The following is a 17,962-nucleotide window of genomic DNA, read 5'->3' on the forward strand; positions in this document are numbered from 1 at the left end:
GGATCACTTGAGGTCAGGAGTTCGAGACCAGCCTGGCCAACATGGTGAAACCCCGTCTCTACCAAAAATACAAAAATTAGCTGAGCATGGTGGTACATGCCTGTAGTTCCAGCTACTTGGGAGGCTGAGGCAGGAGAATCACTTGAACCTGGGAGGCAGAGGTTGCGGTGAGCTGAGATCAGGCCACTGCACTCCAACCTGGGGAACAGAGCAAGACTCCATCTCAAAAAAAAAAAAAAGAAGTTGGATTAGCTGGGCCTGGTGCTGCATCACTGTAGCCCCAGCTACTCGGGAGGCTAAGGCACTAGAGTCGCTTGAACCCAAGAGGCGGAGGTTGCAGTGAGCCAAGATTGCGTCATTGCACTGCAGCCTGGGTGACAGAATGAGACTCTGTCTTTAAAAAAAAAAAAAAAAAAGAACAAGGTTCTGCCATCTTTCTGAGTGCTTTCTATCTCTCCTTAGAATAGCAGAGGTGCATTTGGTTAGGTTTTTGCCTTTTCCAGATGCGTTCTGTCCCACATCCACTTTGAGTGGAAAAGTATAGAAATCAATAACAGTTCCACTTTTGTTAGGGATGATACCAGCTTTTTGGCAAAGTTCTCATTTGTAACTTGTCTACATGTTTGAGGGGTGGCTGCACTGCCTTGCTGTCAGTTGGTGTCCATCTTGCTTGATTGTTTCTGCCCCAGACACACAGGGTCAGCATGCAGTCTTCACTCATGAGCATGGTACATTCGGAAAGCTATTTATCAGGCAGTTCACTTTTGTAATATATGTCATATTTTCTCTATCATTAATCTTCCAAACACTTGATTATTTCAAAAGATCATTAAAGCCTGAAAGCTTTGATCATTTTAGTATCTTTAGAATTACAACTTTTTATTATCGTACTTCCTTTAAAATTAGTTCTGGGGCTGAGGATGTGTGTGGATGATGGTGAAATATTTTATAAGTGGGTCTGCTGGTTTGGGTGAGTGCTAGAGAGAACTTAGGTTTGGATGTGGAGGTATCTCTGACATGGGGCAGGACAGGGCCCATTCCAACCTCCATCTGAAGTAGGAAAGATAATGGTGGGTTGCAACCTCTCCGTGGTTGTGAAATCAGTTTGAGAGGGTAAGTATGTAATGTTTCTTAAAAAATTATTACTATTTTCAAGACAGAGTCTCACTCTGTCGCCCAGGCTGGAGTGCAGTGGTGAGATCTCGGTTCACTGCAACCTGTGCCTCCTAGGTTCAAGTGATTCTTGCGCCTCAGCCTCCCGAGTAGCTGGGACCACAGGCACGCACCACCACGCCAGGCTAATTTTTGTATTTTTAGCAGAGATGGGTTTTTGCCATGTTGGGCAGGCTGGTCTCAAACTCTTGGGCTCAAGTGATCCGCCTGCCTCGGCCTCCCAAAGTGCTGGGATTACAGGCGTGAGCCACCGCGCCCAGCCAAAAGATTATTTTCAACATATAGAATTTATGGGTAGGTATAGTGAGTCGTCATGTAAAATATGTTTCTTACTGTGGATCTCAGTCGAAAGTGTTTTGAAAAACACTGGATTGCTGGTCCTCAAAGTTTTCTTCAACTCGGAAATGAGGCAATATCTTGAGATTCTGTTAAAAGGTTATCTTTCTGGCTGGGTGCAGTGGCTCACGCCTGTATTCCCAACACTTTGGGAGGCTGAAGTGAGTGGATCATTTGAGCTCAGGAGCTCGAGACCAGCTTGGCCAACGTGATGAAACCCTGTCTCTACTAAAAGTACAAATTTAGCCAGTTGTGATGGTATGCACCTGTAATCCCAGCTGCTCAGGAGGCTGAGGCAAGAGAATTGCTTGAACCCAGGAGGCGGAGGTTGCAGTGAGCTGAGATTGCGCCACTGCACTCCTGGGCGATGGAGTGATACTGTCTCAAAAAGAAAAAAAAGTTATCTTTCTATCCACTGAAGTATTTACAGATGAAGTGGTTTGCTTTAAAATGCTACAGGAAGACAAACAATAGACAAATAACTGTGTGGGGGCAGGATAGACAAGCAAGATTGGCAAAATGTTGAAGCTGGGGGATGGGTTCGTTATACTCTTTTATTAGGACATTTTCCTAATAAAAATAAAATAAAATAATCCCTCTGCTTTCCACTCTCATCTTATCTTCCCACAGGCCCCCAACTTGAGCCTGTATATACATGTAAACTTTTTTTTTTTTTTTTTTTTTTTTTAAATAGACAGGGTCTCTCTTTGTTGCCCAAATTGGAGTACAATGTGGCATGAGTGTGGCTCACTGCAGTCTCAACCTCCTGGGCTCAAATGATCTTCCCACCTCAGCCTCCTGAGCAGCTGAGACCTCAGACCTCAGGTGCATGCTACCATGCCTAGCTAATTTTTTAAAATTATTATTATTTTTTATACAAAAAATTAGCCAGGCGTCGTGGTGGGCGCCTGTAGTCCCAGCTACTCGGGAGGCTGAGGCAGAAGAATGGCGTGAACCCGGGAGGCGGAGCTTGCAGTGAGCCAAGATAGCGCCACTGCACTCCAGCCTGGGTGACAGAGCGAGACTGTCTCAAAAAAGTAAAATAAAATAATTATTATTTTTTTGTAGAGATGGAGTCTCCTGTGTTGCGCAGGCTGATCTCAAACTCCTGGGCTCAAGTGATCCTCCCACCTTGGCCTCCCAAAGAGCTGAGATGACAGGCACGAGCCACTGTGCATGGCCAACACATGTAGACATTTAACCAAAACCACAGAAAAGGTCCCACTTATAAATGGTTCCTTCATCCGTGATACATATCTTACAGAGATTGTTGGTTTTTAACCCATAGAGTGTACTTTAAAAACAAGAAAATTTTATGACTGGCTTTCAAATCAGGATTGTAACTGCATACCTTAGGTTTGAAAGAAGCATGGCACGTCTTCCCAGCCCTATGGCTGTGGTGTCAGACAAAAAGACAGCATGCTCCCTGCCCCTTCTTTCGTTCTTTCTCCCTACCTTCTCTCCTAATGAAAGAGGGGAAATTATATCATTTTATTCAAGTAAGCCGTGCTTTCCAAAAGTATGTCTCATTATTCTAAAGAGAAAACAAGAAGCCACCAATGAATAACCCTTTACTATCTATTTATTATCTTTCTAAAATATTTACAAAGGCAAACAAAATAACTTGCCTTGTATCAGTACCACTTAGTAACTATTCAGAACTAGTTTGGAGCTCTGTACATGCAAGTTTGTAGCGGTTTCTCTGCAAAAAAATTTAAAATGTTTCTTTCAGATAGACTGAAATATTAGAGGCTCAGATAGTGCATGCCTACATGTAGATAAAAAGCTTAATTCTAGTGCATTAGTGCATTGAACTAGAACGAAAACCTGTTAACTTTTTTTTTTTTTTAGAACTTAACCTTTCTTTTCTTTTCTTTCTTTTTTTTTTTGAGTCAGAGTCTTGCTTTTTGTATTTTTAGTGGAGACGGGGTTTTGTCAGGATTACAGGCGTGAGCCACTGCGCCTGGCATAGTTTTATTGGTTTTTAATCCACTTTGATAATTTCTTTTTTTTTTTGAGACAGAGTCATGTTCTTTCACCCAGGCTGGAGTGAAGTGGCACAATCTCGGCTCACTGCCACCTCTGCCCCCCGGGTTCAAGCAGTTCTCCTGCCTCAGCCTGCCCCTCAGCTGGGATTACAGGCATGCGCCATCACACCCGGCTAATTTTTTGTATTTTTAGTAGAGAGGGGGTTTTACCATGTTGGCCAGGCTAGTCTTGAACTCCTAACCTCTGGTGATCCACCCGCCTTGGCCTCCCAAAGTGCTAGGATTACAGGCATGAGCCACTGCGACCGGCCAATAATTTCTTTATTCTTGATGGGCCAGCTTTTTTGGAGCTATTGATTTCCGCATCTGTCTGTTAAAACAAAGGAGAATGCCAGGTATTAAAAACAAATACATGATGCCAACTTCAGTGAATCATTGAAACATTTCCCAAGTCAGAATTATATGTTTTTGTTACTTAGAACTCACTAGAAGGATGGCATTTATCTTTGCAAGTTAAGATTAGGAAGAATAAAGCCCATTTTAAGTATTTCACACATAGTTCTAAATGTGTAATTTTGGGGAAAGTCTTGAACTCTTTGGCTCCAGTTTCTTTATTTCTCAAGTAAGGACTGTGACATTGTTATCTCTAAGACTGCTTCTTGCTTTTCTAGACAGTTTTCACTCTGGAAAGGAAACCCCACAAACAGTCCTGTGTTATTTGTTGTTTGTATATACAGGTGTCCCATGTCTTAACATGGTCATTAAGTACTGAAAGGAAATGAGGCATGAGGTAGGGGAAGGAGTCATGAACTAGTTATTAATGTAGGAATTAACCTTGCTTCTGTTGATAACCTGTATGATCTTGGGCTAGTCACCAAACCTCTCTGGACCTTCTACTTATGTCTCCTAATTGAGGACGTTGGACTAGATCGTCTCTAAGGTCACCTCTGAGTAGAAATTTGAATTGTCCTGTTTTCGATAAAAATTTTTATCATTGTCAAACTAAGCAAATACTTTTGGTGGAACTTGTAAGAAAACTTTAAACACATTTTTTAAAAGTCTTCTAAAAAAACTTTAAAAACTTAGACAAAATATCGTAGTAAATTCTGGGTGGGAGCTAACTCCTGGGCAGCACTTTTTTTTTTTTTTTTTTTTTTTTTAGACAGAGTCTCGCTTTGTTGCCCAGGCTGGAGGGCAGTGGTGTGATCTCAGCTCACTGCAACCTCTGCCTCCCGGGTTCAGGCAATTCTCCTGCCTCAGCCTCCCAAGTAGCTGGGACTACAGGCGCCCGCCACCTTGCCCAGCTAATTTTTGTATTTTTGGTAGAGACGGGGTTTCACCATGTTGGCCAGGCTGGTCTCAAACTACTGACCTCATGAACCTCCTGCCTTGGCCTCCCAAAGTTCTGGGATTACAGACGTGATCCACCATGCCTGGCCAGCACTCTTCTTTTTAACTTCCATTTGCTGTGGTGACTGTGGATGTCTGTGGTGCTAGGAGAACAGAGTAGAAATTTGACCTAGGTTTTTCCATGTTTAGTTCACCACCAGTGGTGAACTGAGAAGTTTAGCATAGGCCTGGTGTGGTGGCCCATGCCTGTAATCCTAGCACTTTCAGAGGCCAAGGTGAGTGGATCACTTGAGCATGGGAGTTCAAGACTAGCCTGGGTAACATGGTGAAAACCTGTCTCTACAAAAGATACAAAAATTAGGCAGGTGTGGTGGTGTGCACCTGTAGTCCCTGCTACTCAAGAGGCTGAGGTGGGAGGATCACCTGAGCCTTGGAGGCAAAGGTTGCAGTGAGCTGGAATCATGCCACTGTCCTCCAGTCCAGGCAACAGAGTGAGACCCTGTCTAAAAAAAAGTTTAGCATAGTATTTTTTGATTTTATAGATGTAGAAAATTTCTATATATATTCCTTCCATATTCCTTGGGTATTTTTCCAGTGGGTAATTAGCTGTGTGTCATTTGTTTGAAGGAGATGGGTGGGATACAATCAACTTCCCTGGCCTGCACCAGCAGCCAGTGGCTTCTCTCCCAGGGGAACACTTTGTCCTGATTCAGGCCTCTTATGATTTGGACCAGTGGGCACAGAACATTTCCATCTGGGTCTATAGAGCATTATTTTACCAATAAAGCAAGTTGATTTACCACTTAGGTAGTAAAGGTATTTTTTAAAAAGACAAAATATTATGGTAAACTCTGGCTGGGTGGGAGCTAAGTCCTGGGCGCACTCTTCTTTTTTTTGAGGCAGAGTTTCACTCTTGTTGCCCAAGCTGGAGTGCAATGGTGCGATCTTGGCTCACTGCAACCTGCATCTCCTGGGTTCAAGCGATTCTCCTGCCTCAGCCTCCCTAGTAGCTGAGATTACAGGCGTAAGCCACCAAGCCCGGCCAGCACCCTTCTTTATAAAGAACTTCCATTTACCATGGTGACTGAATGTCTGTGGTCCTAGGGCAACAGAGTTGACCTGGGCTCTTTCCTGGTTTTTTCGTGTTTAGTTAGCCTTTGCCTGCATATATTAATCTCCCTGAGATATGGTTTCTTCTTGTCAAAGTACAGTAGCATCATTCTTGAAATAAATGGTTTAGTGACCACTTAAAGGTTGAAGGAAAACATCTCTATTTGGAATTAACTAGTAAAAGACTGTAAGGAGAAAAGCACATGACAGAAACCATTGGTTTGCAATTTTAGAGTATTGGCACGATTATTATCAGACAAATAGTGAGGGAGATCTACCAGCTTTCCGTAAACCATACGAATCCCTGTAGCACCGCTAACTTTACATGTGTTCAAAGGTTAGCCTCAACATATGGACTGCTGCTCACTGCCAGACCTTCCTGATGTGCTGTTTCTTTTGCAGGTACATGTAAAGTGCATTTTCCTGATCCAAACAAGCTTCATTGTTTTCAGCTAACAGTAACCCCAGGTAATATTCTTACATAACTTAAGTATTAAAGTGATTTCAAACAGCAAATGATAAAGGCTGCCCAAACCTGTAATCTTTGCTTTGGTTTGTCCTCTAGCTTTTAAAAAATTAACACATTAATAACAATTTCATATGAAGATAAGATATATACTTCATAGTGAATGAAATAAAGCATATTAAAGTGAATTTGAGGCATTCAGTGTACACTCTCAATAATGATGTATAAATGTAACTAAAGCTAATGACAGCTGAAGCAGTTGGTGTATAGTGAAGAGTGTGGGCTCTGAAGTCATAAGTGGGTTCCAATCCTTTTCCCTTACGTAGGAATAGTGTGACCTTGGTTAAGTTGCTTAACCTTTTAGCCACAGCCTGCCTATCTACAAAGTGGGATCAAATAGGACCTATCTCATAGGACAGTTGTGAGGATTAAACAGATAGTGTGGGTAAAGCACTTAAGCCCAGGGTCTGGCACACAGAAGCAGACAGAAGATTACCAGCTGTCCTCAGTAAGACTGATAAGTGTCTAATCCCTAAGCTGCCCCAGCATGGCAACATATTTCTTCTTGGTCAAAGTAGACAGCAAGAGGAGGACTTGTATATTTTCTAGTTACAGTGCAGCTCCAAGAGCTGCAGATTCCCACACTTCACAACCCACTGGTGTTTATGTTGGACAGTGGGTGGCAACCGGTCGATGCTGTTGTGGGGAATTAGCAAGAGGGAAGGATGTTTGGTGGTGGAAATATAGGGTGTTATTTTATTTGGGGGATGGAAAGGTAGTGAGAAACTGAGAATTATTAGTCACTAGCTAATTAAAATGTGGAAAAGAATACAGGATTTTGGTAGGTGGCAATGAACCCACAAATAAGTCCCGGCCTTGTCTCTCTGTAGGTAGGATGGGCTTTTTCTGTGGAAGATGTTTGATAATAATAGCACAAGAAATCCTGGTTTCAAAATATCAAAATATGCTTGAAAACTTAAAAAACATTCCATTTTATCTGTGTGATGGTCCCACGAAGGGCTCTGGGAGTGTAAATCAGTCTGCTACTGATCCTTCTAAGATAAGGAGAGGACTTGGGGGTTCTGGGAGTGTAAATCAGTCTGCTACTGACCCTTCTAAGATAAGGAGAGAACTTGGGTGTAGGAGTTAGTGCTAGAACATCATCATTAGATTTTTTTTTTCTTTTTTCTTGTTTTTTCTATTAGCTGTACTTTATGCCAAATAGAACACCATCGTTAGAAAGCAGAGTGTTCCACATGCCTGACATCTATAGATAAATGTAGTGAAGGGCTTTAAACTGTGAAATGATGAAAACTCTAACGATCCTTTGGCTGCCTTCCTAAAACACATTGCATATTGTGCTGTTTTTGACGAGAGGTATTGAGCACACTCTAATGCTTTCTTGGTGACTCAAAGTCACTGTTACGGGGACATCATTTACTATTCTGTTAAGTAATGTAGGGTGTTCTTAGAAATCATTGTAGTGATTAAGATTGGTTCTCTGTTTCCTAATTTCAGACTTGTGTGTTTATAGTAAAATATTTTCTTTCATCTGCCTTTCTAGGGCATTTTCAATGGCTATCAGGGATTCTGTAGCTCTGCCCATCCCAAGCATGGGCTTTGTGGTCCTTGGCCACTCAAAGATGTTTGTTGATTTTTCCAGGCTCTTTATTGTCATGTGATTGGGTTTCTGACAAGTATGGATAAATGCTGCTTCTCCGCTTCCCCTCCGCCTTTTTTTTTTTGAGACCAAGTCTCACCCTGCCACCGAGGCTGGAGTGCGGTGGCGCAATCTCGGGCTCACTGCAACCTTCGCCTCCCGGGTTCAAGTGATTCTCCTGCCTCAGCCTCCTGAGTAGCTGGGATTACAGGCATGTGCCACCATGCCCAGCTAATTTTTGTATTTTTAGTAGAGATGGGATTTCACTGTGTTGGCCAGGCTAGTCTCAAACGCCTAACCTCAGGTGATCTGCCAGCCTCGGCTTCCCAAAGTGCTGGGATTACAGGCGTGAGCCACTGCGCCCAGCCCCCCTTATTTTTTTACTGAAATTTTTTACTGAATCACTTTAACGTTGTGATTATTGTGTATATGACAGCATCTTTGATGTTGGTCTTAGAATTGTCCTTGAAAATGGAGCATAATTGTTACAGTTTTTGTATTCATTGTTCCATCAGATTAAAAAGTAACTTGTGGCTGGGCCCGGTGGCTCATGTCTGTAATTCCGGCACTTTGGGAGGCCCAGGTGGGTGGATCATTTGAGGTCAGGAGTTCGAGACCAGCCTGGCCAACATAGTGAAACCTCATTTCTACTAAACATACAAAAAAATTAGCCCGGCGTGGTGGTGGTGCGTGCCTGTAATCCCAGCTACTCAGGAGGCTGAGGCAGGAGAATTGCTTGAACCCAGGAGGTAGAGGTTGCAATGAGCTGAGATCGGCCCAGTGCACTCCAGCCTGAGCGACAGCTGTCTCAAAATAAATAAATAAATAAATAAAAAGTAACTTGTGTCTTGGTACCTGTAAATACTTAATGCCTGAACATTCATATTTTTAATAAGTGTACTTCAGGGACATTAACATTGAGCTGTGCATGGCATGCTTTTTAGATACTGTGTATATGCCCTTATTTTGTGATGTCTGTGAATTAGAAAGCTGTGGTGATGCCTGCCCTTTGATTATTAAGAGAAGTGTGGCCGAGATATGCCAGCCGGAAAAACTTGCCTCATATCATGGTTTTTAAAAAAAATTTTAGAATCATGCTCCTCCTCATATTGAAAACAAATTACAGTGATATGTCTAAGTTGTAAAGTTTTAACAATATATGAAATAAAATGATTTTGAAATGGACTTATTTGTAGCCAGTAATCCTGGAGCTAGGGCTGAAAACTCACTAAAATCTATGATCTGAGGGTTAGAATGGTCAAGAGTGGAAGAATTGCGTCTGCATTTTCAGCTCACACCTCTTTATCTGGCTCCTGTTCACACTTGCTAACATTTTGATAGTTTTGTTTGTTTTTGGAATGGTTGCTCATGCTTGGGAATAAATACACTCTTTAGAGAAAAACATGGAAATGTAATTTGGTGATGGGGAAAAGAAAGGGACCGAATTTAGAAAAAAAGTGTCCACATCATCTCACAAAACAAGAAAAAGTAGTAATAAGTGAAATGAAACAAAACAAAAACTTAAAAGATAGCCTGAAATATCCCATGGAGGCTTCTGGGAAGTTAGTGGGACAGTTTGAAAAACTGGACCTGTTCAGTGAGTGGCCTGACTGACATGTTGATGGAGGTCACCTCAGCCTGCCCTGCTGTGATGGTGGTGATGGTTTTAGGCTGACGGGAACATGGGTTTAAGTAACAATGACAATTTTTAAAATTTAAATTTAAATTTTTAAAATCAGTTTTACTGAAGTATAAAATTATAAACAATAAAATGTACTAATTTGAAATGTATAGCTTACATTTGGAGAATGTATACACATATGTAACCATAACCCCAATAAAGATGAAAAACATTTCCATCATTCCCAAAGTTTCTTTCTGCCTCTTTGCAGCCTGTTCCTTGCCCCCCACACCACCATCCAAAATTCCTTTCTGATTTATATTTCCATAAATTAGTTTTGCTTGTTCTTGAATTTTTTATATGTAAATGGAATCTTATATATGTACTCTGTCTCTGACTTCTTTCACTTAACATAGTTTTAAATTTACACATGTTGTGTGAATCAGTAGTTTATTCCCTTTTTATGGAATTTTAATGAATATGCCATAATTTATCTTCCTAGTGATAGACATTTGAGTAGTTTCTAGGTTTTGGCTAGTATCAATAAACCAAAAGCTATGAGGTTTGACTGCTGTGAGCTTTTTTTTTTTTTTTTTTTACAAGCTTTTCGTGTTCATAGTTTTCCTTTCTCTTTAATTCTACCTAAGAGTGGAATTTCTGAGTCATGGGAAAGATAACATGTTTAACCTTTTAAGAAACTTTCCACTGTGGCTGTGCCATACACTGACCAGCACTGTATGAGAAGTTTCCATTGTTCTACACATATATCAACATTTGGGTGTGAAATGGTATATCATTGGGGTTTTTATTTGCATTTCCCAGTGACAGATGATGTAGAGTGTCTTTTCATGTATTTACGGGCCATTTATACATCGTCCTTTCTGAAGTGCCCCAGTCTTTTGCCCTAAAAAATCTTTTTATTTTGTGCTGTGGTCTGAATACAAGTCTTTTGTCAGATGCGTGAGCTGCAAATATTTTCTCCCGTTCTCTGACTTTTCTGCTCATTTTTAAAAATGCTGTCTTTTGTTGAGGAGGAATTTTTTTTTTTTTTTTGAGACAGAGTCTTGCTCTGTCACCCAGGCTGGAGTGCAGTGGTGCAACTTCACCTCACTGAAATCTCTGCCTCCCGGATTCAGGCGATTCCCAGGCCTCAGCCTCTTTTATTTAACGTGATGTTTTTGAGTTTCACCCATTGTAGTTTTAGTAGAGACGGGGTTTTGCTGTGTTGCCCAGGATGGTCTCAAACTCTTGGCCTCAAGTGATCCGCTCACCCTGGCCTCCCAAAGTGCTGAGATTACTGGCATGAGCCACCACATCTGGCTGAAATTTTAATTTTTATGATGTGCAGTTTATCAGTTTTTTAATAGTTTGTGCCTTTTATGTCCTGTCCAGAAATTTTTGCTTACCCGAGGTTTTTTTCCTAGAAGCTTTAGGATTGTAGGTTTTATGTTAAGGTCCATCATCCATCTTGAATTGATTTTTGTATATGGAGTAAGACAGAGGTTCAGATTTACTTTATAGATATCCAGCTGTTTCAATGAAAAGACTTTCCTTTCTTCATTGAATTACCTTGATACCTTGACCAAAAAGCATTGACTGTATATGTGTAGTTCTGCTTTTTTGACTTGATTCTGTTCCATTGGTCTGTGTTTACCCTTAGGCGCGTACCACACTGTTTTAATTGTCATAGCTTTATATAGTACTTATTTTGAAATTCATAGATGGAAGTATTTTGATGTTGTTCTTTTTTTTTTTTTTTGAGACGGAGTCTCGCTGTGTCGCCTAGGCTGGAGTGCAGTGGTGCGATCTCAGCTCACTGCAACCTCCACCTCCCAGGTTCAAGCGATTCTCCTGCCTCAGCCTCCCGAGTAGCTGGGATTACAAGTGTACACCACCATACCCAGCTAATTTTTATATTTTTAGTAGAGACAGGTTTCATGATGTTGGCCAGGCTGGTCTCTATCTCCTGACCTCGTGATCCACCCGCCTTGGCCTCCCAAAATGCTGGTATTACAAGCGTGAGCCACTGCGCCCAGCCCAGAATATTCTTACTAGCCTACTAATATCTGTAAGACTTATATTGATGTCTCCTTTTTCATTACTGATACAGTAATTTGTGGCTTCTCATTTTTCTTGATCATGTTAGCTAAAGGTTTATGCAGTTGATTTTTGCAAAGAACTTTTTTCTCAATTGTTTGCCCATTTCATTTATTTCTGCTCTTTGTTATTTCCTTCCTAATACTTTGGTTTTACTTTACTTTTTCTAGCTTCTTGAAGTAGAATCTAGATCATTGGTGTGTATATATCTATTTTAGTGTTTTTAAAAGTAATGTTGATTGAGATATAAGTTACATTCTTTTACTTAACGTAATGTTTTTGAGTTTCACCCATGTTGTTAATCAGTATTCTGTATTTTGTATTGTTGAATTGTATTCTGTTGTATGGACGCATACCAGTTTATTTACCTGTTGACCAGTGGACAAACCTTTGTGTTGTTTCCACTTTGGGGCTATTATACCTGAAGCTGTTAAAAATTTTTATGTGCAGGTCTTCATTTGCCAGTATGTTTTTATTTCTTCTGGGTAAATACAAAGCAGTTGAATTACTGGGCCATGTGGTAAGAGTAAGTTTAACTTTATAAAACCACCACCATTAAGTTTTCCAAAGTTTTGCATTCCTACTAGCAATGAATGAGAATTCCAGTTTCTCTATATTCTTACCAACAACTGGTATTGTCATTCTTTTCAATTTTAGCCATTCTAGTAGGTGTATATCTCATTATAACTTTAACTTGCATTTCCCTAATGACTGGTGATGGTGATCTTATCATTTGCTTGTTTGCTACCTGTATATCTTCTTTGTTCAAGTGAGTCTTCAAATATTTTGCCCATTTAAAAATATGATTGATTGTCTTTTTTTTTTTTTTTTTTTTTTTTGAGATCAAGTTTCACTCTTGTTGCCCAGGCTGGAGTGCAATGGTGCAATCTCGGCTCACTGCAACCTCCGCTTCCTGGTTCAAGCGATTCTCCTGCCTCAGCCTCCCAAGTAGCTGGGATTACAGGCATGCGCCACCACGCCCGGCTAATTTTGTATTTTTAGTAAAGACAAGGTTTCTCCATGTTGGTCAGGCTGGTCTCGAACTCCCCACCTCAGGTGATCTGCCCACCTCAGCCTCCTAAAGTGCTGGGAGTACAGGCGTGAGCCACCACGCCAAGCCTGATTGTCTTATTAAGTTGCAAGCTTTCCTTATATACCTTGATATGAATCCTTTATCAGATATGTGATTTTTTTTAAAGGGTTTTTATTGATATTACATATAGAAAAAATTCTGATTAGAGACTTCTATAGCTAGATTATAAATCTTATATAGTTATGTGTGTATTCCTCTAAATTTGTTTTAGAATGTATCAGTCATTAGGCCGGGCCCAGTGGCTCATGCCTGTAATCCCAGCACTTTGGGAGGCCGAGGCGGGCGGATCACGAGGTCAAGAGATCGAGACCATCCTTGCTAACATGGTGAAACCCCGTCTCTCCTAAAAATACAAAACAAAATTAGCAGAGTGCGGTGGTGGGCGCCTGTAGTCCCAGCTACTTGGGAGGCTGAGGCAGGAGAAAGGCGTGAACCCGGGAGGCGGAGCTTGCAGTGAGCTGAGATTGCGCCACTGCACTCCAGCCTGGGTGACAGAGCAAGACTCCATCTCAACAAAAAACAAAAAACAAAACAAAACAAAAAAGAATGTATCAGTCATTAGATTATTGATGTTTTCTTATTTTGAAATTTTAATTTATAAAAACTCCCTGATACATGATAATAAACGTGCAGCTTACATTGAGTCATAAACATTTAGTGGATTTATCTGCTATCCCCATCATGTTTGGTTTGTTTCAGAGCTTTGGAGCTATAGAAGGAGAAGTTTCTGAATGTGTAATAAAGGAATATCCCAATTTTTTTTTTTTTTTTTTTTTTTGAGACAGAGTTTCGCTCTGTTGCCCAGGCTGGAGTGCAGTGGCACAATCTCAGCTCACTGCAACCTCTGCCTCCCAGGTTCAAGCGATTCTCCTGCCTGAGGCTACCGAGTAGCTGGGATTACAGGCATGTGCCACCACACCCAGATAATTTTTATATTTTTAGTAAAGACGAGGTTTCACTATGTTGGCCAGGCTGGTCTCGAACTCCTGACCTCTGGTGATCTTCCTGCCTCGGCCTCCCAAAGTGCTGGGATTACAGGCATGAGCCGCTGCACCTGGCCAGAATATTCCAATTTTTGAGCAAAGAATTACAGTTGGTAAACCTGAAACCCGAGTTGGTTCCATGCATGAACATTTTGTTTTTTTGTTTTTTTGAGAAGGAATCTCACTCCATCACCCAGGCTGGAGTGCAGTGGTACGATCTTGACTCACTGCGTTCTCCACCTCCTGGGTTCAAGCGATTCTCCTGTCTCAGCCTCCTGAGTAGCTGGGGTTACAGGTGTGCACCACCATGCCTGGCTAATTTTTATTTTATTTATTTATTTATTTTATTTTTAGTAGAGACAGGGTTTCCCCATGTTGGCCAGGCTGGTCTCGAACTCCTGACCTCAAGTGATCCATCTGCCTTGGCCTCCCAAAGTGCTGGGATTAAAGGCGTGAGCCACCATGCCCGGCTGACGCATGAATGTTTTGGAACAACATTTAAATAGTCATGGACATGTAAGAAGATAAGGAAATGGAGTAGAGCACCGGAGGAGACCTATTGCCTTGACCAACATCCTGACCATGTAGTAGTTTACATGTAGTTTATTGTTAATATGTAAAGGTTTCAGACACATAAAATTTATACTCTCATCCCTGTTTCTTTCTAGCTTGATTTTTAATTTTAGTATGGAGATAAACATTATAAGGGGGATAAATTTGAAGAAGCACAGTGTTTTTTTTTTTTTTTTGGTAGAATCTTTTCTTTCAAATAATCTTAAAAATACAGATGCCAATTTTCTTGCGATGTAGAATAGAAATGTGATATGAGCTCTTAAAATGTCAGTTATCTGCCAAAGCATTCTCTTAACTTTCATCAGGAGAACATTCACTGCTCTCTCCTTGCTCCTTCCAAGAATTTGGCTGGTGTGATGCTTCTTTGCTTACTGCGCCTACTGAGTAGGCCACCCCATCATCTGATACAGAGACACCTGATCTGTTCTCACACTGGTCTGTCCCCTGCCTTAAACGTAACTCCAAGTCAGATTCTCTCGTGGGATGCTCAGGCTTCCTGAAGTGAGTATGATATGAATTGTTTTAAAAACCATTCATTTCCATGGGCAAAAACAGATTCTGGTGGTCTCCAGTAAAAATGTATATAGTGTGTATAAAATCTCCAAAAATGACATAGTATTTAAATCTTAAGTTTTTTGGCATTTAAAAAATTACCACCACTCTTTAAGTTTCCCATTCCACCTGATGGTGTCTTTTATGTGGCACAGGCTTTTTATCTTTTTTAAGAATCATGTTTAGTGAGCTATAATTTACATACAGTAAGTTTACCATTCTTAGGTAGACAGCTCTCTGCCTTTTGACAGACCTACGCACTCACATAACCACTGCTGCAATTAAGATACAGGAAGTTTCCATCACCTCAAAAAGTTGCCTGGATCCACTTTGTAGATCCTCTCTCCATCCCCAGCCCCTTGCAGTCATCGACCTGATTTCTTTCCCTATAGTTTTCCCTTTACCAGGATATTATTTAAATGAACCCAAACAGTATGCAACATTTTGTATGTGGCTTCTCCCACTTAAGTGTAATGCTTTTGACATTCATCCACGTTGTTGTGTTTATTGTTATTTCAGTTGTATGGGTGTACCACAGTTTGATTATCCATTCATCAAATGGTAGACATTTGAGTTGCTCTCAGTTTTCTTAAATTATAAGAAACTACAAAATTGTTTTTTCCAAGTAGCTGTACTATTTTGTGTTCCCACCAGCACTGTATGAGGATTCTAGTTGCTCTGTATTTTCACCAGCATTTAGTTTAAAAAACTTTACTCATGGTAATGGTTACATGGTGGTATTTAATTGTGGTATTAATTTGCATTTTCTTAATAACTGTCTCTTTTTTGGAGATGCGTCTGCTCAACTGTTTTGCTCATTTAAAAAAAAATAAGTTTTTTTTTCTTATTGTGGGATTTCAAGAGTTCCTTACCCTAGATATGTCTTTTATCAGATGTGCTTTATAAATGTTTTTTCCTAGTCTATGGCTCGTCTTTATTTCCTTAATACTGTCTTTTAAAGACCATGTATTTTAAATTCATTTGGGGATATCCAACTTATGATTGTTTTCTTTGTGGTAATGTGGTTGGCAGAATAATGGCCCTAACAGATGTCCATGTCTTAATTCCTGGAAGCTGTTGAATGTGTTATGTTACATGGCAAAAGGGAATTAGAGTTGCAGATAAATTAAGATTGCTAGTCATCTGATCTTAAGGGAGGGAGATTGTCCTGGAGTTTCTAGGTGGACCCAGTGTAATTACAGGGATCCTTAAAGTGGAAAGGGAGAGAGAAGCAGTTAGAGCCAGAGAAGGTGATGTGACAATGGAAGCAGGAAGCAGGTGAGGCACTGGCAGAAAGACTCACCTGCCACTGCTGCCTCTGGAGGTGGAGGAAGGGCCCATGAGCCCTGGATGCTGGCAGCTTCTGACCGCTGGTAGTGCAAAGAGACAGCCTTTTCTGGGGCATCCAGAAAGGAGTGCCCCCTTGCCAACTTCATGATCTTAGCCCAGTGAGATTCATTTTGGTCTTCTGGCCTCCAGAAGATAATAAATTTGTATTGTTCAAGGCACAGAGTTTGTGGAAATTTATTATAGCAGCAATGCAAAACTAGTAAGAATAGTTTGTGATTGTTGTGTCCTAAGAAATCTTTGTCTAAGAAATACAAAGATTTTTTCTCTTATTTTTAAAATTATTTTATTTTTTTGAGACAGGGTCTTGCTCTGTTGCCCCAGCTGGAATGCAGTGGCACGATCATGGCTCACTGTAACCTCCACCTCCTGGGCTCAAGTTATCCTTCTGCCTCAGCCTCCTGAGGTAGCTGGGACCACAGGAACATGCTGCCACACTTGGCTGATTTTTGTATTTTTTGTAGAGACAGGGTTTCGCCATGTTGCGCAAGCTAGTCTTGACTCTTGGGCTCAAGTGATCAGCCAACTTTTGGCCTCCCAAAGTACTGGGATTACAGGCAGGAGCCACCATGCCCAGCCTTATTTTTTTAAAAGCCGAAGTTTTATAGCTCTAGGTTTTACAGTTAGGTCTGTGATCCAGTTTGAGTTAATTTTCACATATTATACAAGAGAAGAGTGTAGTTTTCTGGTTTTTTTTTTCTCTATCTCTTTTTGCATTGTCCATTTCTAGCACCATTTGTTGAAGAGGGTTTTTCCCATTGACTTACCTTGGCACCTTTGTTGACATTACATGACTCTATGTGTGTGGGTCTGCTTCTGGACTCTGTTCCATTCCATTGTTCTGTACATCTACACTTGTACAAATACCACTGCTTGATTATTATGGCTTTATAGTAAGTCTTGAAATCCCATCATGTGACCTCTGACTCCTTCAACATTTTTCTACTTTTTCAAAATTATTTTGGTGATTTTTGTTCCTTTACTTTTCCACATACACTTTAGAATCAGCCTGTCAAATTTGGCAAAAAACTTGCTGAGATTTTGATTAGGACTACATTGACTCTAATGTAAATCAATTTGGGGAGAATTGCTGTGTTCGTTTATTTGCATTGCTATAAAGAAATACCTGAGGCCAGGTAATTTGTAAAGAAAAGAGGCCAATTTTGGCTTATGGTTCTGCAGGCTGTGTAGGAAGCATGGTGCTGGCATCTGCCTCTAGTGAGGGCATCAGGAAGCTTATAATCCTAGCGGAAGGCAAAGTGGAGCCGGCGTATCACATGGTGAGAGAGGGAGCAAAAGAGATGCAGACTCTTTTAAACAACCAACTCTTGCATGAACTAACAGTAAAAACTCACTAATTACCATGGCACTAAGCCATTCATAAGGGATCTGCCCCATCACCCAGACACCTCCCACCAGACCCCACCTCAAACAAACAATGGGCATCACATTTCAACATGAGATTTGGAGGGGACACACATCCAAACCATATCAATTGTCATCTTAATTATCACATCTTCTAATCCATGAACATGGTTTATATCTCCATTTCAGTTTTCTGTTGCTAGTACATAAACATACAGCTGATTTTTGTGTAGTGACCTTGTGTCCTA

General features: G+C 40.8%; 1 protein-coding gene across 4 annotated transcripts in view; it reads left to right on the forward strand.

Annotated features, from left to right (window-relative positions):
- UBE2F (ubiquitin conjugating enzyme E2 F (putative)) overlaps positions 1 to 17,962 on the forward strand; it is a 75,158-nt gene that overhangs the window by 21,129 nt on the left and 36,067 nt on the right. For all 4 annotated transcript variants that reach the window (XR_010122914.1, XM_063648180.1, XM_063648181.1 and 1 more), the window contains one exon: positions 6,360 to 6,425. Coding sequence is in view for 3 of the 4 variants with exons in the window: in XM_063648180.1 (XP_063504250.1) it covers positions 6,360 to 6,425 (66 nt within the window). In the remaining variant the exon portion in view is untranslated. The remainder of the gene's footprint in view (positions 1 to 6,359; positions 6,426 to 17,962) is intronic.

Source organism: Pongo pygmaeus, chromosome 11 (genome assembly GCF_028885625.2).
Source record: "Pongo pygmaeus isolate AG05252 chromosome 11, NHGRI_mPonPyg2-v2.0_pri, whole genome shotgun sequence".
NCBI classification, from domain to species: domain Eukaryota; kingdom Metazoa; phylum Chordata; class Mammalia; order Primates; family Hominidae; genus Pongo; species Pongo pygmaeus.